This window comes from Stenella coeruleoalba (genome assembly GCF_951394435.1).
Source record: "Stenella coeruleoalba genome assembly, chromosome: 2".
Taxonomy (NCBI): domain Eukaryota; kingdom Metazoa; phylum Chordata; class Mammalia; order Artiodactyla; family Delphinidae; genus Stenella; species Stenella coeruleoalba.
In genome coordinates this window covers 171,377,012-171,401,766 of record NC_137147.1, presented here as the reverse complement: position 1 = coordinate 171,401,766, position 24,755 = coordinate 171,377,012, and the positions used below count along the sequence as shown (strand labels likewise).

The 24,755-nt window shown below is 46.9% G+C and overlaps 1 protein-coding gene across 16 annotated transcripts in view; it reads right to left on the bottom strand.

Moving 5' to 3' along the window:
- Positions 1–24,755, bottom strand: part of KIAA1217 — a 497,403-nt gene that overhangs the window by 23,049 nt on the left and 449,599 nt on the right. For 14 of the 16 annotated variants that reach the window (XM_079912079.1, XM_079912077.1, XM_079912072.1 and 11 more), the window contains 5 exons: positions 22,027–22,193; positions 9,894–10,069; positions 5,841–5,971; positions 5,194–5,341; positions 2,316–2,745 (listed from right to left, as the gene is read on the bottom strand). In XM_079912079.1, the coding sequence (XP_079768205.1) occupies positions 2,316–2,745; positions 5,194–5,341; positions 5,841–5,971; positions 9,894–10,069; positions 22,027–22,193 (1,052 nt within the window). The remainder of the gene's footprint in view (positions 1–2,315; positions 2,746–5,193; positions 5,342–5,840; positions 5,972–9,893; positions 10,070–22,026; positions 22,194–24,755) is intronic. The other 2 variants (XM_079912074.1, XM_079912071.1) reach the window with 1 other exon arrangement.

The window sequence follows — 24,755 nt, the reverse complement described above, 5'->3', positions numbered from 1 at the left end:
GAAGTGTTGGTAAAGTGAAGCTCTGGTTTCTGTGTCCAGGGACACTTCCGCACATCAGACAAACCTGACCCTTGTGCTGTCTGCTACATGTTTTAAACAGGCTGCCACTGAAGCCCAAGTAGTATTCGCTCACAGAGAAGCGCGCTCAGAAACCCAACCATTCATTCATTCACTTATTACTGAGCACTTACTACATACTCGCCAGCACTCACGGCAGGGACACAGGGATATATGCATTCAAAGGCATGTATCCCATAACTAAGGTTTTGTTTTTCTACACTGAGGAGATGTTCAAAGAAACAGAAACAAACACCAAAACACTCACTAATCCTATGTCTTAGTTCCACTGCTGTCAAAGAATTGCTATATGATCTTCTAGGTCACATTCTCCTGTTTACAAAATGAGGGGCTATTGAGATATCTCTAAGCTCCATCAGGTTCTACAGGAGGGAGAAATATATAAAATGCCTTTTTAAATACCCGTACATTTTTTTAAAGAGCATTTTCCTGTGATTTTGAGATGCCACATTAATCATTGCAGGAGGACAGAGTGGAAATGAGCACCAGGATTAGTGGAACCCCATAATGTCAGGGTCGGAGAAGACCTAGGAGATCACGGAATCAATCTATTTTACACGCGAGAACACTGGGGCCCAGTGAGACGAAGGATCTGCCCGAGATTCATTCTCTATGAGTAACAGCCACCACTGTCACCATCCTTATCCTCCTCTAGTTTTCCTTCGTAGCACTTATTATCACCAGAGCCTGGCCTTGGTCCCTTCTGTTCACTGCCAACCCCAGAGCCTATGAAGGCCTGGCACATACTAGGACTCAGTAACATCTTTGGAGTGGATGAAGCGCCATAGCAGAGCTGTCAGGAAGACTCAGGCCTCCTTATCGTGCATCAGAGCATTTCAGAGATGACTTGTAAGTGTGCCATCAAAACTTACTTAAAATATACACGTAACAATGGTAACTATGCCTAGTGGGTTCTCAATAGACATTTTTTCAATAGAAGAATCATCCTACTGACATCCTTTAAACGTAGAGATGTTTGAAGTGGTAAATCCACTAATTTTCAGGAGGAAATATGTTTTTGGTCCTCTCCCTGACTCTGATAGGCAGAATCATCATCAGCCAATCACACTCCACCCCATCTTATGCACTTTGTAAGCAGCTAACTTGGATTAGGGGGCACAGCCACTGACTCTGGAGCAGAGGGGAGCTACCTAGTGTTCAGAGGCCCAGTGGCCGTGACTGTGGCCTTAGTGGTTTTAAGAGGTCCATCTCCTCCTGAAACCAGAGTTATCTGCTGCTGACTTGCAAGAGAGGCAGGAATGCTTAGGACCAGGTGGCTAAGGACACAGTGATGAGTGGAGGAAACATTTTAGGGAAGAGGAAGGAGAGAGCCAGGGAAACGCAATGTGCTGCCTGAGCACCTACACCAGCTCTTGAAAAGAATATTTAAGAACACAGCAAGTTTCCTCTCTATATTATGTGACCTTGAGACCTTCTTTCTCCTTCCTTCTGAGACTTCTGTAACAACTTCCTATCCTGCACCCTTAATTCGAGACCCACTACCTTAATCTATTCTGCCTATTGTTTCCAGATTAATTTTCTGAAGATGCCATTTTTTTAATCACTGGTCCAAGCTACAGCATTTCTCTGATACCCATGAAATGAACCTTGGCTCCATGGGAATGGTGAGTCAGCTGCCCCAAACCAGCTTCCAGCCTGTTCTGCCAGCCTTATCTCCTCCTTCTTGTTCCACTTAAACTGGTTTATCCAAGGTCCAGCCTTTGCCCCAGGATCCCGCTATCCTAGAATGTTCTTCCCACCCTCTGCTTACCCAGATTCTACTTCATTTTCAAGGTCACTGGCAAACCCTCCCCAGCTCATACTGGCTCGGGAGGGCTGAGTGTCACCCTTCTTCCCACCGGCATGGTCACTGATGTCAGCAATGGTGGGAGCCTTTGCACCACAGAAACTGGCAGACACTACAAATGAGGCTTCTCCCATCAGAATGCCGGTTGTTCCACACTTAGCAGCACACTACTGCCTCACCTTCCTACAGGTCGGGCGCCTGAGCCTTGTCTGAAATCTGATGGCCTCTCTCTCAACCTGGCCATTGAAACCCATTCACAGTTTAAAAAAACCGATATGTATATAAAATAGTTATATATATTTTTGATAAAAATGTATCTTTGATACATATATGCATTATCTCCACAACCAGACTGTACACACTCTTGGAAGGAAAGGACCACATCCTTTCCTCCTTTATGGAATTACGAAAAATGGAAATAGGACTCTACCTCGATAGACACTGCCCTGTTCTTGGCACTCACACTGTGGATTTCGTCCATGAACAGGTTCTGCACGGAGGAACCATTCCCGGGCATCTGCGGGGACTGCAGAGCTGAGGTCACCTCCTGTGTGACAGCGGGAGGGCTGGCCGGGTGAGGCCCGGGCCCCCCTGGCAAGTGCTGGGCAGGGTTCAGCAGCGCGGAGGAGAGCTGGGACGGCTGGATGACCACAGGAGAGCTCTGAGCGTGGTGAACCGTCAAGGGCACCACTTCCGACTTCACGTCGCCAGGGACGCCCGCACCGGGGAGGGGCTGGCCCGAGGCGCGGGGAGCCTCCTCCTGGGCCTTCAGGACTTCTGCGGCCGTGGCCTTTTCCATCACGACATACTGTGCGGCCTGGGCTGCATCTGTGCCTTTCAAGAGCCCATCAGTGACATGCCTGGGAGAAACCACGCACAGCAGCATGAACTGGTGAACCAGGTAACGTGCATTTTAGTCGCATGGTATGCTCGAGTGCTGTGTCATCCCAAAGCCAGACACGATTGTGTTGCAAAATTAAGATTCTAAAACCGGGAGTAGCAGCTTAGAGTTGAGGGTTCCCATAGCAACCTAACTGCCTCCTCGTTATCTCCGGCAGCTGCTTGCCTACTTTTTCCCTCAGGACATGGTCTGTCTTTCCCTTTCCACGTGCACTGTCGTGTCCAGACTGGGGGGTGGTGACATCAAGTGGACACACGATTCTAACAGTAACTCCTGCACCCGATCCAGGCCTGGGCAGCTCTCCTAGATGCTCGGTTCTAACCCAAAGCTTCCTAAACCCTCCATTCTCTCCTCCTTTCACTGCTCCACGTCTTGGGAGGTGGTTTATATGCCAGTTCCCTTTGCTTTGCTCTTCCTACAGCTCAGCCTGGTGCCATCTGGCTGCCCCACCCGGACTTGGGCAGCCTTTCTGCAACATCACGAGTGACTTCGAATCTAACCGCCGGGTTAGTCCTCCTCTGCTTGGGGGGCGGGGTCATTGATTCTGTCTGTCCACCTCCACCCATGGTCCAGCGGCAAAGACATGACCTTCGGGGACAGACAGGCTTGTGTTTGAGTATCGGTTCTGCCCTGTTCTAGCTCTGCAAGGCCGGGAACTTCACCTCTGTGAGCCTCAGATACTTTTCTGGAGATTATAATAGTGACGGTGACAGTGCTGTTCAATGTCTTCCTCAGGGCTCGGTGCTACGATCAATGTAGTTACATGTAAGACTTTGTCACACATGGCACCGACCCATAATTTTTAATTAGTCCCTCATTCCCTTCTTAGCAAAATGCTTTTTTTTTTGATTGGAAAGAAGACATTGCTTTCTACGACTCTCCTCTTCTACTCACTTGTTTCTTTTGCTCTTTACCTACCCCGTCCCTTCAATCCCAAATCCCTAAGGGTCTCTTTCCTCCTTTCCTTCTCATTCTATCATAGGCATCGCTTCCATTTTCAGTAATCACCTTCATGAAGGCGACTTCCAACTCTAAACCTCTCCTCCCTCCGAGTTAGGCAGGGACTCCCTTAACTCTAAGTGCCTCATGGGCAGCTCTGTTTTGCTATCCTTCCAGCACCTCAAATTCAGCATGTACCAAATCCCTTCAGCATCTTCCCAAGCCGCTAAGTTGCTCTGAACTGTGACTGTCACCCGCTCTGTCTTCTCTATCAGGCACCAGGAGGACATGTGCCTGTCCTTGGGGTCGTGCATATTCCTACCTTCCTTCTTGTGTCTTCCACAGTGCTGCGTACAGCATGTTACACCGGGAAGATACCAAGGAAAGATCAATAGTATAAAGGCCTGTGATGAGCAGCTAATATTTCATTGTTAAAGTTACTTAACTGGCTTTATCTATCATTCCCACCACTGAGCATTTACGGGACACAAAGTCCTATAACATTCAAGACACACAATCCCATCTGTTTCTAGATGGAGATAAGACAAATACTGAGCTTCATCTGTGCTGGCTCTAAAATTTTTTAAAAATTGTTTTTCAGGGAAGAGAAGGGAGGGTGGGCAACGTTACCAGCCAGCCTGCTCCCTCTTTAAACACTTAATAAGGATGGTTTGCTTTAGGCTTTGTGGGTGGGTTACCACATTTAGGTAAGAGCTTAGTTAAGAATTCTTTGAACATATTTTTATCCTATGGGAAGGAAAAGTTCACTCTGGCAATTTTAAATGAGGGAACCTGTGAGAAAGTGCAATTCGGGTACAACTTCTTCCTGTGCCCAGGCAGACGAGGTCTCTGCAGGAAGAGGCCTCTTGTTGTTCTAATTCAGATTATTTTTGGCATCCTGGAACTTACACAGGTGATTATAGTGCGCTCTGTAGTCTTAGCATCTCAAAAGAGGTTCTTTTTGACGTCACTGTTACAAGAATATAGTTAATAATTCATCTAAAAGTCAACTGCACATTTCACATATTTCTCCTACAAACCTGATCAAAAGATTATAGTGATTAAAGATTATTAGTGATTAAAATTCTCCCAAGAATTTATATTCTGCTTGTGACCTGCTCTCAAATCTGGTCCAAGATCTAAGGGGTAACATCTTTGTAATTTCCAAGTTCTACTTAAAAAAAAAAAAGGAAAATTCAGGACTGCCACTACTGGGAAGACTGGGAAGTGGTTCATGTGTGGTAGTCGTGTCTGTTTCCCACGTGGGAAAGGAAGTTTTATAAGGGCAGGGGTCCTGTTTATTATTATATTCTTGACACCTACCACCACCAGGGCTGGAGCAGACAATGTCCAAATACGGCTGACTGCCTGGCTGTGAGATCAGAACCAACAAGAAGTCTGGCATCAAACTATCAGTTCTCACCCCAGCCCCGCCGCCCCCACCCGCAGCCCAGGAAGCTGCGGTCACCTGCGCAGCATGGTCAGGGCGTCGGTCATGCCTCGCACTCTCTGCAGGAGACTGTCCAGCCTGTGCGGCTCCTCCTTCAGAAACCGCACGGCCTCCACTTCTATGCGCAGGATGGCTCGCATCTTGTTTTGTAAGGTTGGAAATTCTCCTGCGGGCCAAGAGCAGCTGGTGAGCTGTATGAAAAAGCCAGAGCAGCAAGCCCCCTGTGCCGAGCCCCAACTCTGGACAGGGCTGAGAAGCACGGGGTTCACCCACCACAGGGCAGCTCACGTGCCTTGAGGCCGAGCTGGGCCCAGCGTGACCTGGGCCAAGGCAGAGCCCCAGGCCTCATTTCCTGCCTGTATATCTGGGATAAGCTCAGGAGGCCCTTGGGTTGTGTTTAATGAATTTGGTACAGGTGCCTGGTGCACCGTACTTAAGAGTCTTAAGAGTCATTCAGTCCTAAATATTACAGCCACCACTAAAGTATCAGCTCCCAGAAGACAGGCAGTGATGTATCCCAAGTGCCCAGAACAGTGCCTGGCACACGGAGGTGTTGGATGAGTACCTGCCCATGTGCATGAATGAATCCTTCACCGTCTGATGGGTTTTCAAACACCCCAGGAAACAGGCTTCAGACTCCTCCCCGCCGCAAGGAGGACACTCACCTTTCAGGGAAGCTACTGCCTCTCCCACCTGGTGCAGGAGGAAAGCCCCGTCTTCCACGTCTTTTAGAGTAACCACGCGGCTGGCCAAGGCAGAGTCCTTCTTTAAATCTTCAACGAAGTCTTCCAGGTCACTGTGGGGAGCACAAACCACAGATGGAGTGAATGCTGGGGCCTTCAATAAGGACAGTGCAGGAGCAGAGGGACCCCTGAGCCTCACCGCCTGGCCTCCCCTCCTGCACCGCGTCCTGGCCGCTCCCTCCACGCCCACGGAGGCGACGGAAGCAGCTGGTACAGGAGTAGCTTGGTTTGGCTTAAGATACTCTGCTGTGGTATGAGGCAGGTGCGAGGCCGTCTTCCCGGGGCTGTCCACGGGGGGGCCCAGGTTGGCCACCTGTCTGACCAAGGACCCACTCTTCGTTTTCAGTGTTGCTGATGCCAACTAAGGGAGGGTGTGTGCACTCTGCGATGTGACAGAGGAGAAAGAGGGACGGAGGGGGCAGAAGGAGGAGCCCGGACGGCTTTAGGTCCGCTTCTCAACCTTGGCACTTGGCCTTTGGGCTCAGGTAACTCTTTTCTGTGTGTGGGGGGCCTGTCCTATGCACTGTAGGATGTTTAGCAGCGCCCCTGGCCTCAACACACTAGATGCCGGGAGCAGCAACTACATGCCGACAAATTGGACAACCTAGAAGAGGGACAAATTCTTACAAAGGTACAACCTTCCAAGACTGAACCAGGAAGAAACAGAAAATATGAACAGACCAGTCACAAGCACTGAAATTGAATCTGTGATTAAAAATCTTCCAACAAACAAAAGTCCAGGACCAGATGGCTTCACAGGTGAATTCTATCAAACATTTAGAGAAGAGTTAACACCTATCCTCCTGAAACTATTTCCAAAAATTGCAGAGGAAGGAACACTCCCAGACTCATTCTATGAGGCCACCATTACCCTGCTACCAAATCCAGGCAAAGATACCACAAAAAAGAAAATTACAGGCCAATATCACTGATGAACATAGACGCAAAAATCCTCAACAAAATACTAGCCAACCGAATCCAACAGCACATTAAAAGGATCATACACCATGATCAAGTATCCCAGGGATGCAAGGATTCTTTAATATCCACACATCAATCAGTGCGATACACCACATGAACAAATTGAAGAATAAAAACATATGATCATCTCAATACATGCAGAAAAAGCTTTTGACAAAATTCAACACCCATTGATGATAGATGCCAGCAGCGACCTCCCCTACTTGTGACAAACAAGAATGTCGGCAGGCACTGTTAAATGTCCTTAGGGGAGGGGAACGAACTTGCCCCTGACCGAGAACCTCTGGTTTATACCAATTGTCCTGTCAATAAGGATTGAGTGTCCTCTCCAGGCTACAAAGAGAAGAAATGATCACAGATCTGATTTCTGGGGGGTGTGTGCACACACTTACACACACCTCTTAGGGTACTGCCAGTTCCAATAGAACTAAATTAAGGTCTCCTACTTCAACAAACACACCAATAATAACATCCTGTCGCCTCGGCCCTAGATGGGGTGCATCCTTGCAGTTTGCCTGTAAATCCAACAACAGAAAAAGAAACAGGAAAAGAGCTTTGATTTGAAGAACCACTAGGTGGCAGTAAGCGAACATCTAGTCCACTGCCAGAGCCTTGAGTGTGCTCGGGTAGGCAGCAGGTTGAGAAAAGTACAAACTTCCAGTTATAATATAAATAAGTACTCGGGGGTGTAATGTACAACACGATAAATATAATTAGCACTGCTGTAGGTTATATATGAAAGCTGTTAAGAGAGGAAATCCTGAGTTCTTATCAGAAGGAAAAAATGTTTTTTTCTATTTCTTTAATTTTGTATCTTTATGAGATGATGGATGTTCACTAAACTTACTGTGGCCATAGTTGCAAGATGTGTGTAAGTCAAATCATTACGCTGTACTTAAACTCTTACAGTGATGTATGACAATTACATCTCAATTAAGCTGGAAGGAAAAATAATTGGCAATTCTATAAAAATATTAAAAGGCTATGTTTTTTTAAAAGAACTTTTCAAGAAGAACCTTGACATGTAGTTGTAGACAATCGGGCTGTCGCAGAAATGTTTCAGACAAATAATAGCCTTTTTACCTCATGGTGGGTGATTAACTGTCTGTCTATAAAGGCATGAACTAAATAAAAATTTAGAGGCTGCTCTTTTTTTTGCGGTACGTGGGCCTCTCACTGTTGTGGCCTCTCCCGTTGTGGAGCACAGGTCCAGACGCGCAGGCCCAGCGGCCATGGCTCACGGGCCCAGCCACTCCGTGGCATGTGGGATCTTCCCAGACCGGGGCACGAACCCATGTCCCCTGCATCGGCAGGCGGACTCTCAACCACTGTGCCACCAGGGAAGCCCCAGAGGCTACTCTTGAGATGATGCATGGTCGTCAAATTCTCTTCTTCAGGAAAATAATAACTCAAAGTGATTTCTTCCTCTAGACTGCTACTGAGAGGGGTATTCTAATTCTAATCAGGCACATTGGGTTGGCATATGAGGTGACATAAGCTACACCTCAAATATCAAATAGGTGACAGAGCACAGCACTCTCCATCGTGTTGTAGGCTTCTGGTGATTCTGGTCATGAAAAGAATTTGGAAGCTGCTCCCCTACAGTCCCATTTTGGGAGGTTTAAGCTTTCCAAGAAACGAGAGAATTACCTATATACAATGGAATACTACTCAGCCATAAAAAAGAGTGAAAATTTTGCCATTTGCAGCAACATGGATGGACTTGGAGGGCATTATGCTAAGTGAAACAAGTCAGAGAAAGACAAGTACTGTATGATATCACTTATAGGTGGAATCTAAAAAATACAACTAACTAGTGGATATAACAGAAAAGAAACAGACTCACAGGTACAGAGAACAAACTAGTGGTTACCAGTGAGGCGGGGAGGGGGGAATGTAAGGGTCGGGGAGTCAGAGGTACAAACTAGTGGGTGAAAGATAGGGTACAAGGATGTACTGCACGACATGGGGAATAAAGCCAATATTTTGTAATAACTATAAATGGAGTATAACCTTTAAAAACTGTATAAAACATTTAAAAAATAATTTTAAAAAAAGCCTTTATGAAACAAAAAAAAAAATACCAACACTAGAAGAACCCACGCAAATGATTATTCATTATACTAAAAGGTGAAATTATTCTATGATAAATCTTCATTGCATAACAAAACATACATTAACATAAAAGATGGGCCTGCCCCAGTGACTGGGGCGTAATAAAACTCTGCTCATTTCAATAGTGGGACTTGATAGATGCTTTCAATAAGAACCTCACAGAAGATGGGTAACATTCAAGGAAGCATCTTTCATTCTGGATCAGACATACTTTACATTTAAATTCTTCTTTTGTGATTTTAACTACCGTTGAATAATAGGAGGATAACTTTGGCGCTGTGTTATTTTGGCTATTAGTTTTAATTTATTGAGATTAAATGCAGACTTCCCATTTATCATTGGATTGTGCAACTGGCTCCTCTTAATTTTAGGCGTTGCCAAGCCCTATAGAACAGTGTGATGCTCCGGCTTCAAAGAGACTAGCTCAGGGCTTCCCTGGTGGCGCAGTGGTTGAAAGTCTGCCTGCCGATGCAGGGGACGCGGGTTCGTGCCCCGGTCTGGGAGGATCCCACATGCCGCAGAGCGGCTGGGCCCGTGAGCCATGGCTGCTGAGCCTGCGCGTCCGGAGCCTGTGCTCCGCAACGGGAGAGGCCACAACAGTGAAAGGCCCGCATACTGCAAAAAATATATATAATTAAAAAGAAAAATAAAGAGACTAGCTCAGACTCCCAAGGATTGTTGAATTTCCTGGGCCTGGATGGAGGGGCACTAGCTAAGTGTCCATGGATACCCAGAACCAGCAGAACTCTAACTGTACACAGTAGGTGCTCAATAAAGAAAGAGGCTCAGAACACCGTCTAGGAAGGGCCTCCTCCTTGGCAAAGACAGGCTTGCCTTCCAGGTTGAGCAGCTAAGCACGCAACAAGGGACTGCACTCACCACAACTTCCGGACAACCTTTTCCTCCTCGTGCAGGTACTTCTGCCTCTCCTGTTCCACCAGGACCCGCTGTCGCTGCACAGGGTCCTCCAGTCTCTTCAATGTTTCAATCACTTTGCTGTTGATTTCCTGCTCAGCCTTCCTCATCATCGCCCTCAGCAGCTCCTGGTTCTGCAGCTGTTGGACAAAAGAAACCACCCTCCGTTGGCTCTGAGGGCTGCCACGGGGGTGCCGGGGGTGCCTGACACGCTCCAGGCGCGGGTTTGGATAAAGAGCCCCACAGCTGAATCTCTCTTTATTTCAGTGAGAGAGGGAAGGGAGCACAGACCGTATATAATCTTGCGGCTTCAGCCAACGTCCAAGTTTTAGCAGTCAACTGACAACCAGACTTCCACGTCCCTGTCTGCCAAAAAAAAAAACAGGGTCCTTTCTGTACGCTGGTAGTGCATCCTGGTAATGGGTGTAAAGTCTCACTGACATGTTTTCCTAGCGAGAGCCAAGAGTACCAGCTGTGGAGCCAAGCTGACTTTGGATCAAACCCTACACCCTCTCCCGGATGCACTGAGAGACTTTGGGCACATTCCTTATCTCTAAGGATGGGGATTCACTTCCTTTGCCAGGGCTATTCTGAAAATTAAATGAGATACTGTTTGGTACAGAAAGGTACTCAACGAAAGTTGATTAGAGCGTGGACTACTTCAGCGTATCAGTTAAAAGAGAATCTGTGTCCCTCTTGTTAATGGGTCCATGGACCAAATGCCCTGTAATCACAGACCATCAAAACACAGTACTTGAGGATGTGGCAGAGGGAAGGACTGGGGGTTTGGGATTAGTAGATGTAAACTATTCAATATTATATAGAGGATGGATAAACAACAAGGTCCTACTGTATAGCACAGGGAACTATATTCAATATCCTGTGATAAATCATAATGGAAAAGAATATATTAAAAAAAGAATGTGTGTGTGTATAACTGAGTCGCTTTGCTGTACAGCAGAGATGGGCACAACACTTTAAATCAACTATACTTCAATAAAAAAAAAAAATTAAAAACTCCCAAAACACAGAACTTGATGTTGACGGTGGCAATGATAATTTCCAGACGAGCCCAAGGCTCTTGGCAATTAACTAATTTCCCTGGATTATACGTAGCTTGCTTGCATACATAAGACCACAATTTCCATATAATTTTCCATGTAGTTTCCAGAGCACTCTTGTTTCTCACCCCAGACTATAGGATGTGTGAGTTTGAATCCACGCTTCACAACAATCTAGCCAAACACTTGAGTCCTGTTTCCAACAAGGCGTTAAGTGCTTTCCTGGGGCAGGACAATTTTCTACAGTACATGCATCAAGTGAGTTCATTCAATCAGCCTCAAAACCAGTAATTATATTATACCTATTCTATTATCTAAAGTTCCCCTGAAATTTCAATTAGCTGTTATTGTTTTCTTCATTTTCTGGTTTCATGCACTGTGTATCACCTCGTAGGGATAATGATGCCTCTGTCAACTGTCCATCATCTGTGCAAACAGAGCGGAAATACCATCTGACCGTGTTACCTACTACCCACTTGAAACCTCATCATGGCTTCCATTTTCTCTGAATAAAATAAAACGTTTCAACGCGAACCACTCAAGCGAAACCACCTCATGTTCGAACATCAACATGGCACCACGGTAAGTGGCCATCCAGAGAGGCTGCCTGGGTTCACTTCCGAGTTTTCCCACTTAGTGGGAAATCAGTGTGATTATGTTACGGTAAGTCCCCTACACACAAATCTTCAAGTTGTGAACTTTCAAAGATGCGGACGTGCCCCTGTATGCCAACTGTTGTACTGGACTACTGTACTTTTCAGGGTACTGTACTGTAAGATTAAAAATGTTTTCTTTGAAAAAAAAAAAATGTTTTCTTTGGGCTTCCCTGGTGGAGCAGTGGTTGAGCGTCCACCTGCCGATGCAGGGGACACGGGTTCGTGCCCCTGTCCGGGAAGATCCCACATGCCGCGGAGCGGCTGGGCCCGTGAGCCATGGCCGCTGAGCCTGCGCGTCCGGAGCCTGTGCTCCGCAACGGGAGAGGCCACAACAGTGAGAGGCCCACGTACCGCAAAAAAAAAAAAAAAAAAAAAAGTAATTTTTTTTGTGTTTTTTATGTATTATTTGTGTGAAATGTATTATAAACCTATTATAGTACAGTATTATATAGCCGATTGTGTTAGTTGGGTACCTAGGCTAACTTTCTTGGACTTACAAACAAATTGGACTTATGAACGCACTCTTGGAACGAAATGCGTTCGTATGTATCAGTCTCCCTGTGTCTCTCCAAAACAGAAAAAGGGATAGTAATAGTTCCTATCTCACAGACTGGTAATGGAGCTTCGAGAGGCAATAAAGTGCTTGCAGTCATGCCCGGCACGAACCGAGCTCTCGGTGCAGATGACCCGTTGTTATCAGGGGGCATCACCCTGGGGGCGGGACCTGCTGGTCTGTCTGGGAGGGAAGCAAATTAAAATGTGCTGCCCTTGGGTTGCCTCCTCTGTATGACTCACGACCGTGGTCTCACACTGTTCTTGCCAAGAATATCTTTTTATTAAGGTCTTAAAAACAGTCAGTCTACTGCTGAAAGGCAACACGTTTGGAGACGATGCACAGACGGCGGCTTCCCCCCACGCTCTCTGCAGCTACAGCTCTGCCCACAAGGCGTCGGGCAGGCGGGCACTTTCCTGCGTCGCCAGCCTCCTTGCACTGTGTGCAGCCGGCACTTTGTCTGCTCTAGCCACAGGACCATCCTTTCAGTTCTTCTGACTGCCCAACCTCCTTTCTGCCACGGGGACTGCGCATGTGCTACTCCCTCTACCTGGCTAATTTCTGCTCTCCACGGAGTCTCCAGGACACACGTGCCTGGCACGTGGCCGGCATTCGATAAATATTTGTTGAACGCATGAACTGAGTTAAGCAATAATGTTGGTAATAACAGACAATGGAGTATCCAAAGTTCCTTCCCGGATGGTAGAAACCCATGGGCTCAGCTATGCCTCGAGCTCAGTGCGCATGCCCTGGCTTGCTCTGACTGCAGTTGTTAAACACACACAGTAACATCAGCTGTTATCAAAATGGTACACTCAAGTTCAATGCCATGTGTCAGGTCCCACAGACCTATTTCCTTTGGGGGTTGAGGGTGAATGGTAATGGATACGTAAGGTACAAATAAGAAGACAATTAAATGTGTCCAAAAAGGACTGATGCCGAGGTCCATCCCTGAAAGATTCTAACTGGTCTGAGGTGCAGCCTTGGCACTGAGAATTTTTTAAAGCCCTTAGATGATTCTGATGTGCCACTAAGGGTGAGCACTGTGGTCTAAGAAAAGGGCTCAGGAATGGACAGATGATGTCACTGTGCCATGCGCTGTGTGGCACGGCCCTCTGCACCTAACCCTCCTGCCCAAGTCTCACAGACAAGCTCCAATGAAGTTATGGTCTAATCAGCAGTGGATACTGACAGTGGCTATGAAGCCAGAAATTATTGCTAGAATATTTCAAATTCTTAAAATTTGAAAGATGGGAGAAGTGAGGCCCTGAGAAGTTAGGATGCTTGTTAAGAGTCACTCAGCAGTTGTGGGGGGGGCAGAATCAGCATGAGACTTATGAACGCACTCTTGGAACGAAATGCGTTCGTATGTATTAATCTCCCTGTGTCTCTCCAAAACAGAAAAAGGGATAGTAATAGTAAAGGGTCTTTCAAATTCGACCCAGTAATTTTCCAATCGCCATCTGCTGGACACAGTACGACATAGCAATGTCTGCTTTCTTCCCAGCCACAAGCAGTTTCTGGCACACAGTAGGTACCCAACACATATCTGAGGTATGAACGACAATACAGTTGACCCTTGAACAACGCAGGCGTGGGGTGCCTACCCTCCACGCAATCAACAATCCGGGTGTAACTTTATAGCCCACCCTCCATAGTCACGCTTCTGCATCCGCAGGTCCAATCAACTGCGGATCAGATGTATAACATTTCTGAGATGTCTACAGCCATATCAGAAGAACACACCTGCATGTAATATTCAAATTATTCAACTGGTAACAGGGTCAGATCACACTCACATTATTCCACTCAAAGCGGAGGCAAGGAGAGGCTCGCCTCGAGTTCCAGGCTGTATGATTTTCCTTCCCAGAAAGAGGGGCTTCCTGGAGCCAGCTAGAGAGAGACTAAACAGGGAATTCCCATAGCACACTGGCTGGCACATGGGCAACAACGAATTAATCATGAAGGAATAAAGACGTACACAGGTTCTCTTGCCACTGTCCCCTGGTCCCCTGCCCTCCCTGCCTGGAGTCCTTACCACTGTCTCTAGGACTTCCAGCATGTGTAAAACGCAGTGCTGAAGTGTGCCAACATCTCTCACTAAATGCTTCGGATAAACTAGTCACCAGCACTTTAAAACATGACATTTAGGGCTTCCCTGGTGGCACAGTGGTTGAGAGTCCGCCTGCCGATGCAGGGGACGCGGGTTCGTGCCCCGGTCCGGGAAGATCCCACGCGTCGTGGAGGGAGCGGCTGGGCCCGTGAGCCATGGCCGCTGAGCCTGCGCGTCTGGAGCCTGTGCTCCACAACGGGAGAGGCCACAGCAGTGAGAGGCCCGTGTACCGCAAAAATGTAAATAAACAAACAAACAAAAAAACATGACAATTAGTTTTGCTTAGCAGGGATTCTAAATTCCAGTTAATAAAACTCTATTTAAGGTATAGTTTACAAACTAGAAAATATACCCATTTTAAGTGCACAGGTCAATGAGTTTTGACAAATGTATACACTGATGGAAGCACCACTAAAAAGGGAGACATTTGTTCTCACCCTAGGAAATTCCTTCATGACACTCTGCACGCAATCTCCTAACCCCCAGCTCAAGGAAACCACCGATATGCGTTTTGTCCCTCTAGCTTAGTTTTTCCTGTTCTAGAATGTCATACAAATGGAATTGCACACTATGAAATGTTTTGTGTCTGGCTTCTTTCCCTCAGGATATTGTTCTTGAGATCCAGCCATGCTGTTGAGAGTTTTAGTAGTTATTTTTCATGCTGAGTGGCATTCTATTGTATGCGTTTAGTAGGTTGCATGTACTAACATTTTAATGTTTTTACATATTGACTTGATTCTGGTGATCTTGTTTATATTCACTTATTTCTGGAAGCATCTTTTTTTAAAATTTATTTTTGGCTGTGTTGGGTCTTCATTGCTGCACGTGGGCTTTCTCTAGTTACGGCGAGTAGGGGCTACTCTTCATTGCTGTGCAGTGTGGGCTTCTCATTGTGGTGGCTTTTCTTGTTGTGGAGCACGGGCTCTAGGCGTGCGGGCTTCAGTAGTTGTGGCACATGGGCTCAGTAGTTGTGGCTCACAGGCTCTAGAGCACAGGCTCAGTAATTGTGGTGCACGGGCTTGGTTGTTCTGCAGCATGTGGGATCTTCCCGGACCAGGGCTCGAACCCGTGTCCCCTGCATTGGCAGGCGGATTCTTAACCACTGCACCACCAGAGAAGGCCCTGGAAGGTTTTTTTTTTTTTGTGGTACGCAGGCCTCTCACTGCTGTGGCCTCTCCCGTTGCGGAGCACAGGCTCCAGACACGCAGGCTCAGCGGCCATGGCTCACGGGCCTAGACGCTCCACGGCATGTGGGACCTTCCCGGACCGGGGCATGAACCCGCGTCCCCTGCATTGGCAGGTGGACTCTCAACCACTGCGCCAACAGGGAAGCCCTCTTTTTTGATTTGATATTACACAATCATGATTGTGATTTGCGAGTAATGCCAATTATAGTTTTAACTTTCCCATCCACGTGCCTATTTTTTCTTTTTCCAGCCCTACTGCACTTGCTAGGATATTCAGTACAGAGTTAAACAGAAGTGAGAGGAGGCTTCTTTGGCCTTGGTCCCGATTTTATGGAGAATGTGATAGTGTTTCACCACTAACTATAATGTTTTCTGTAGGATTTTCAGACATCCTTTATCAGGTTAAGAAAGTTTCCTTCTACCCCAAGAGCGCTGAGTGCTTTTATCATCGGTATTGAATTTTGTCACGTTGTTTCCTGCACTTACTGAAATGATATGATTGTCTTCTTTATTCTGCTAAAAAGGTCAACTACATTGACTCATTCTTTTCATATTAAAACACCTTGGACTCCTGGGGTAAAATCCAGGATAATATATTACCCTTTTTATATATTGCTGGATTCACTTGGCCCTACTTTGTTAAGGATTTGTTACATATATTTCCATGAGGCATATTGGTCTGTGGTTTTCTTTTCTTACAACATCTTTGACTGGTTTTGCTCTTAGTGTAATTCTGCCTTCGTAAAATGAGTTGGGAAGCGTCCTCTATTTTCTGGAGGAGTTTTTTACTTTCAGTACTTTAAGGATGTTGATGCCATTGTTTTTTGACTTGACTTTTGTCTCTGAGAAGTCAGTGTTCTTATTTACGTTTCCCTGTATGTAATGTGTCCTCCACCTCCCCCGGCTGCTTTTAAGATTTCTCTCTTTATTCTTGGTTTTTAGCAATTGCTTTTGGTGTGGTTACATTTGTGCTTATCCTTTTAGGAGCTTATTAAGTTTTTTTGTCTGTAGATTTACAGCTTTCATCAAATTTGGAAAAATTTCAGCCATTGTTTCTTCTAGTAATTTTCTCTTCCCCCTGACCACTTAATATTGTCCCAAGAACCATTAAGTTTCAGTTCATTTTCTTCAGACTTTTTCTTCTCTATCCTTCAGTTTGGACATGTCCATTGCTATCTTTTCAAGCTGACTGATATTTCGTTTCAGCAGTGACTAATCTTCTATTAAGTCTGTTGAGATATTGTGTTTTTCAGCTCTTGAAAGTTTTACTTAGAGTTTTAAAATATCTTCCATTTTTTTGGTCTCATTGTGTCCATGTTTTTCTTTGAATCCTTGAGAATGATTATCACAGCTGTTTTAAAGTCCTTGCTGATGACCTCGTTATCCCTGTCATTTCTGATTGGTTTCCACTGACTGATTTTTCTTAAGCTTATGGGTCACATCTCTCAGCATCATCACCTGTCTAGTAACTTTTGATTGAATGCTGGACATGGAGTTCTGGGTTTTGCTGTTTTCCTTTACAGATGTTAGACTTCCTTTGGCAGACAGTTTAGCTCCTTGTGGACCATTTTTGTTCTTTAGAAGCTTGTGTTTAAGCTTTGTCAGGGTGAATCTAGGGCAGCCTTGACTCTAGGGCTAGTTTAGTCTTAAGACCGAAGCATGGCCTTTCTCTGATTGCTACTGAATGCCCCAGGTGATTAATAAAACCTCTTTGTGCCTGCTGGTTAAGACATAAACATCTCCCTGTGTGAGCTCTGGGAAATTTCTGGCGTACAGCCTCCCACTTTGTGTCTGGCTTAGTGGTCTTTCACAATACACATGCTCGGATTACTAGTAGACAACAGATCCACAGATGTACGTAATTCTTTCCCACAGACCTTCCTTTTATTTGGTACTTCGCTCCACAACTTCTAGCTGCTTCAGCTCTTCACCCTCAGCTCAGCTGGATGGTCAGTGCTCTGTTTGGGTTATCCCTCCCTGCGTCACAATCTAAAAAGTGTCCCCAGACAGAAAGCTGAGGAAGTTACAGGTTTCACCTCCTTTCCTTCCGTTCTCCTAAGGATCACACTCCTGTGTTGTCTGTTGTCCAATGTCTGAATAGAGTCGTTTCACACATCTACTTATTTTTCAGTGTTCTAGATGTCAACAGTAGGAAGGCAAGCACAGCTGTAGTTATCCCTTCATCTCTGGAAACTGCAGTTTATTCTGTGCCTTGACGTTTTTACAAAAATACTCAGACGGAAGTAACGCTCTTCGCTATTAAAAATTTAAGTGGCCCAAACAAGTTATCCATATCAGCTTCACTGAGAAGCTAGGAAACTGCCTAAACCTAATTCCACCCACCTCAAAATGGACACGTACCTCACATACTCATTTGATTTCTCAGGTAAAATTTAAGGCCGTCGGTCTTGCCAACAGTGTCGTTTAATTGAACTGATTTTGCTGTCCAGCAGTGACAGTAAACAGTGGCTGTACAACAGGTCAGGAAGCTTCCTAACAGCCAGACCCCAGAATGACTCCTGACCACCCAGCTTAGCTCCCCAGGCTGTAGGGAACCAGGTATCGGATGCCTTTTCACAAGCACGTGTTATCTGGGAGATGTTGCCCCGTCTTAGACAGCCTCTGTGTGCAGGTCTATCTAGGGCTTGATACATTGTATGGCAGCCTGATTGTCAACTCCTGTGCTAGTCCCATTGATTATTTCTGCCTGGTGGGGAGAAACAGGCCTGCTCAGCACGGGCCAACCTCTCGAGTGCTTTTCTCAGGGACACACATTCCCATGACCGTTATTTTCAATGTCAGAAGATAAATGAGACTCTGGCACATTTTTATGAGTCGCTATCTTATGAAAAGACACCTTAAGATAACTGCTGAATTATATCATTTCAAGTACAATGCCTCTGTGTCCTGCTATGTTTCTTTTTTATGTTGATGTCTTACCTCTTCCCTCTCTTGGGAACACACAGTAAATTCTCAGTAGTCTTAAAAATGGAACACCAAGTTCAGAATAATCTAATTTTCAGTTTATCGGGAAGCACAAGGAAGAGATAAGGGACAAAGAAAAAAATTGTGGGAACTGGAGAAGGAGGCCAAGTCTCATCTGCCCCCCCCCGAGGAACTTGAACCCGCTCTTCCAGAAATTTCTCTCTCCCCTCAAGCGCACAAAGGGGGGCAGAACTGCAGCCACTTCTGTGGATACTGGACGACCTTAGTAAAACCCAAGTATGGTGGCATTTTGGAAAAAAGATGCAGCTCATCACTTTTGTTTTCTTTCTACATCATACCAGAAAAGGTAGTAGACAATCATCTTTTGAAGGGCACATTTATTAGGTGCCAGACCTTCCCCTGTCTCTTTTTCCGTTGTTGCCAGCTAACTGCAGGTGCAGCCCCTACCTGGGAGTGGGACCATCACAATGTAAAAGTTCCATATAGCTCTTATCGTTTATGACTGAGCAGAGAATACGTCTGATTAGCCACTGGGAATGAGGCGCATTGTTTAGAATCGGGGCTTTGAAGCCACTGGGTGTGTTTTTCATGCTTACAGGGTGTTTCTGCCTCACCCCTTGTGATAGCTGGCTGAGATCTCAATTTCCAAAAGGCATCTCAATGGACTGAGAGCTCATACTATCTGAGAGCAGTAGTTCTCACCCTGGAACGTTCTAGAACCACCAGTGCTTGGCCTTTGACCCATACCAATGAAGTCAGACTCTGGCAGGGGTGTTTGGGTTATCAATATTTCTGTGAAAGGCCTCAGGTGATTCTAATGTGTAGCCAGGATTAAGAACCGTTCTCTGAGACTGGTAACTCACGCGAGACTGGTGAGCAGGAAGACAGGAGCGAAGTTTTCACGTTTTTTTGCATCATTTTCTCAGGCTCCTTCACCTCCCTCAACATTCTCTTTGCCCTATTTAAATCTATACGCCCCACAATGCCTGCATCAAATTTCTGCTTTGGAGAATAATCCATCAGTTCTGCAAATGAAATGCTCAAATAGACTATGCTTGACAGTCTAGGATTTCCCCATTGATTTAATTATCTAATTACTGGAGCCGGCTGCCAAGCACAAACAGATTTCATTCATTTTCACTATTTTATAACACAGTTCAAAGAACATTTGAATTTCTAATTCAATTTTTGTTCTTTTGAGACTGTTCTGGAGTTTCGGAGCTCTCTAATCATAGCTCCATTATTGGGCTTATAATCATTTTGGGGGGTTGCACTTTACTTTTGGTGTATAATACATGTGCAGAGGGGGGACTGGCGCTGAGATAGCTTAATTATTCTAAACTGGTTTTGTCTCAAATAGACTCCCCTTAAAGCTGATGGGGGCACGGAGGATGCCAAGACCGAGGTAGAAATAGGAGCATCCAGGTTAGGAAACAGAGTGCTTCTCTTCCCCCACGTGCCTGTGCTTTAGAACTGTACCAACGTCTCAGCTCAAGAGCACACCTGCTCGGTGTCCTTTACCCAGAAACCAGGAAAGCTGAGCAGCTCTGGGGCAATAAAGAAAACTGCGTGGTTAAGACAGTGTCCCGGACTTGACTAGAGAACCTCTTTGTTTGAGAAGCTGTGATTTTGCAACTGAGCCTCCCCAGTTCATGGGTTACAAGGAGCGGCAAGTGGGAGAGCCCTCCCTCCTGGCCAGAGGACCAAACACTGCCGGCCACCAGCAGGGTGATGCTGCAGCCTCACACATCACGGCCTAGGTATCAAATTCGCCACACCTCAGGGCAATTCCCCCTGTGCCCCAAACCAGCAGATGCTCACCTTTGAAAGCAGTAGGAACTACCATACACACGACACATTTAGGAGTTTTTTTCTTGTGAAGGTCCAACCAGGAGTGCACAATTTCCAAATGACCAGCAGGTGGCACTAAAAGGCAGATGCAGCGCAAGATGGGGGCTTAACCTCCACAACCTCCAGGTAAGAACCTGGGAGCCCACAGACCCTCTCTGGCCTGCAGAGTAGGAAAGAACTGATTTTTAAATTACCTTCCAACATTTTTAGAATGAGTACAGGTATTTTATATAAAACCTCCAGATTCCCTTGAAATACTGAAACATCTAGAAACAATGGACTCTCATTCTACCAGGTCAAGAGCTGCCTGGAGCTGAGTGGCAACTGTCCTTTAGAGAGGCCAACTTGTCACTGTCCCTCGTCCACTCAAGTTAACGCCAGACACGGTGGGCACTGGATTTTGGCACCCTGCACACACCCTCAGCCCAACCTGTACACTTCATTTCACTGCAAAGTGTCTTTAAAATCACAAAGCAAGGAGAAGCGAACGTAAAGGATGGGGAACTTCCCCGGTGACACGATTCAGAAGAGGATTTAAGTGAATTTGCATGGGCTGTCCAAGAGTCTGGACGTTGCCTGAGAGGCAGAGTAGCCTTTGGAGACCTAAGCATGAGCAGCCTGCTCGGTGATGGGACCTCAAGGCAGGCTCTCAAGCTACCTTCCCCTCCTGTTTGTTCTCCAGTAGGTAGAGGGCAAGGGGAAATCATCTTCTAAGCTTTACTCAGGCTGTGGAAAATGCAGGACTCGTGCATCGGCGAGCTGAAGGGAGAGAGCAGCTGTGCTCTGAAGCCCTTTCCTTCCCGGACGCACCAGCACAGGAGCCTGCAACCCACGGAGGGCACCACGGCTGTGTGGCTGCTCCTGGCTACGGGTGCCTTGTACTAACGTTTGCACTGGGAGCTTCTCGGAGTCCAGGAGGATGCCTGGGTATAGCCTAAGCCAGCACCACGTGCACATTCATCAACCTGCCACCAAGGGCAGAGAGACGGGAGACTCATCCGTGGCGCAGACAGATGATCTCACAAAGGTACACCCTCCTCCCAGGTCCTCACCGCCCTGCCTCGTCAGACTTATGGGATTTGTTCACCAAGACCCGTGACACGAAGGGTCATTTCCCCCTGCCCTTTGCTTCCTGTGTAGTGCATAGATTCCTAACAATGGGAGCGAGTCAGGAGAATATCGCGGCGCACACACCTACCCAAATAAAATGCACATGTTCTTCTCAAGCCATCCATGATGGCTCCTCTTCCTTAGGAATTCACCCTCCGGTCTGAACTCCTATTTCTAAACACATCATAGCTCCTTGCAAAACACCTGAGCTGCCCGCAGCACCTTTGCACATGCTCAGTGGGGAAGAGCTAAACACTGTGAAGCAGGAAGTCGTAACTGGCTTTAGAACGCTCCACGGGCTCTTCTGCTTTCAGCTCTCCTCCAAAAAGCACAGGCTTAATGCTTTTTTCGTGTGTAGAAGCATACCCAGCTTAGAGAAGAGGCTACAGACCACCACTGCAGTGGAAGGTTCTAGACCAAGATTATGTGCGTGGGAGAGGAGACCACTGCGGAACGGCGCCTGCACCTGGTCCTCAGTCATCCCTAGAAAGGATGGTGGAAAGAACCCCGAGAAGGTGCCGTGGGGCCAGGGATGTGGAAGGAGGCCGATGGGAGGAGGAGGAAGCTGACTGTGGGCCATTCAGTCAGCGGACACCATCCACAGGGAACATGGTCTGTACCTGGAGCTGTCGCATCTGCTGCAGCTGGAGCCTGAGTTCGGCCACACTCCTCTTCATGTCGAGCAGGCTCATGTGGGCGGCGGAGGTGGCAGCAGGCGGGAGCTGGCTGGGTGGCCCCGAGGACTCCAGGGCGCCAAGAGGCTTCCCGCCGGAAACCTGGGGAGTTCCTAGGAGAAAAGAGCAGCAGAGTCCCTGAGAATGCCAGGAAGGAAAGTCTAAGCTTCAAGTCCCATCCCAACAGACTACCGGGAACTCTGCAAATGCCCATTTCCTTCATGATGAAAAGAATCGTAAAAAATGACACTGGTTCTCTAAAGGGCAAAAAGAGGGAATCGAATTTAAATAAATTAAGGAACGTGCATGCAATGTTATAGGGTGTAGTCTGTAGAAGTCATGTTCTAGAAGTTTGGTGCTATAGGAAGGGAGATCACAGAGCGGTATGTACAACATGATGCCATGTTAAGGAACCTAGCTGTCTGTCTGTCTATCCATGTGTCTTCTTTAAACACACGGGTTTGCACAGAAAAAAGACAGATGTACATATAACAAAGTGTTAACAGTAACTTTAGCTGGTGGTATTCTGTGAGTTTTCTATTTTTGATATCACCACTTTTTGTATTTTAAAATTTGCATAGCGAGTATCTATAACTTTTTTGGCGGGGGGCTGCACCGCATGGCTTGTGGGATCTTATTTCCCAGACCAGGGATCAAACCCATGCCGCCTGCAGCGGTAGCACGGAGTCTTAACCACTAGACCACCAGGGAATTCCCTATAATTTTATAATAGAAAAAATAACTTAAAACTCTGGGCCCTAACACAGGCTGCTTCCTGTGACTATTCCCTATAGGCAGATGTATCCCAAGAACACCCACTTAGTTCTGGGCAGAGATCTGGCCGATCACCAAGGGGAAACTAATAGGAACTGGGTACTCCCTTCGGGTTTCCAGCCCCAAGGAAGCAGGACCTCTGCGTACACCTCCTTTAGTGAGAAAATCAGGCATGACGCGAATATTCTTGAGGAGAAGAATCAAAAAAAAAGGCAGCAGAGAGAAACTCTTCCTCAACAGTTTTGTTGCTGCCATAAACCTCTGCTCCCCGAGTGCAACTTAAATCATCCTCATGTAGTTCCTAAGTCCATCTGGGAAGCGCCTGATTTCACCAAGTCTGTTTTAAAAATGTCCCCCAAAGGATCCCAGGTAGCGCTCACAGGATCGGCGAGGTGTGGGAATCAAAAGGAGAGGCTAGTTCCTTTTTAGGACAATGCAATTACTGTAGAAGAGCTTCAAGTAGAGAGAAGACAAGGAATTCACAACACACAGACACACACAACTCACTCACGCCTGAAGGGGCTGTTCAGCTCTCTTTCCTGTAAGGGACAAAGTGGAAGGTTTGCTTAGTTCAGGCCGGCCTTGCACGGCAGAACCTCTCGCTGCTCTGTGGACCTGGAGAGCTTAGAGCACAGCAGCCTCTCTTTCCATCTAGGCTCAACAGCCGTGGAAACCTGTCCTTCCCCAGGTTGCACAGCCCCGCAAGCTGCTGCCACGGCTACGGACGGTGCGCCAGTGAGCAAGGAAGTGCCTCGAAACCGTCCTCTGACTTGCGTGGCCTCAGCAGTGCCAACGGAGAGCTGACGGAGCACCAAATTCCTCACCCCTGGGCGCCCGTCCCAACAGAACTGGTCTCCCAGCTCTCGTGGCCCCCTTGGAGAGTCGGGGGAACACATGGGAAAGCATTTGAAGGATTTACAAAGGAGACCCAGCAGACCAGACGGTGAGCTTTTTGTTATCTTTATGAGCCCAACTGGCCACTTGCGTCATCACCAGTCATGACTCTGACCGACTTCTGACCATCCCCCAGTTCAACGTCACCCTCGAAAGAGCAGGATTTGCCATCTCTGTAGTTATTCCAAAGAGGGTTCCCTAACTGTGAAGGTCCTCAGTGCAAGAACATCCAGTAACATTGCCAGTAACAGCAGCCTGTCCGAGTTAACACAGCACCTTCCAGAACAAGTATTCTGAGGGGATGACAATGAACTGGAAGTCTTCCTTTAAGACTCAGGTTACTTTATCATCACTCCACATTCTCAGGCACAGGTGCGTGTGTGCACGCACGCACGCGTGCACGCACACCCACCTACCCTCACCACACAACTTCATCTGTACAAACGATGACACCCTCAAGGTGTTTCTCCAACAAAAATGACACTGCGCTACCAGCTACTCCTGTTCGGGAATGAGAACCGTCCTGCTAATTCCTCAGCCAAATGAAGGCACATATTCCTTCAACGATCGTGCTTCTCCTCGTGTATTCTGAGGTCACCGTCGCACCTTGCCGACATCCTCCACGGAGGAGGGGCTCAAGTTTACGCACCATCTGCGAGAATTGAGTACCGATAACGGGTTTAAAATATGTCTTTCACAACCGAGTTTCTTTATGGAACCTATGCTCATGTATAAAATTTCCTCATCTACAACCTCTTAATCCACTGAGTCCGGTTTCCAACTCCATCATTCACTGCACTGGCCCTTTAGAAGGTGGCCAGTGGTCAGCTGTCAATCCAACAGACGCTGCGTTGCCATCATGGCACCCTGATGTGATGCTGGGCTTCGTCAGTCAGTCCCTTCCTTCTCAGTAACTGAAACTTTCCTTTCCCTCGTCTTCTTCCCTCTCCACAGCCCATCTTGGCCAGCCTCTTTCCTAATTTCTTCCTCGGCCAACCTTCTGAATC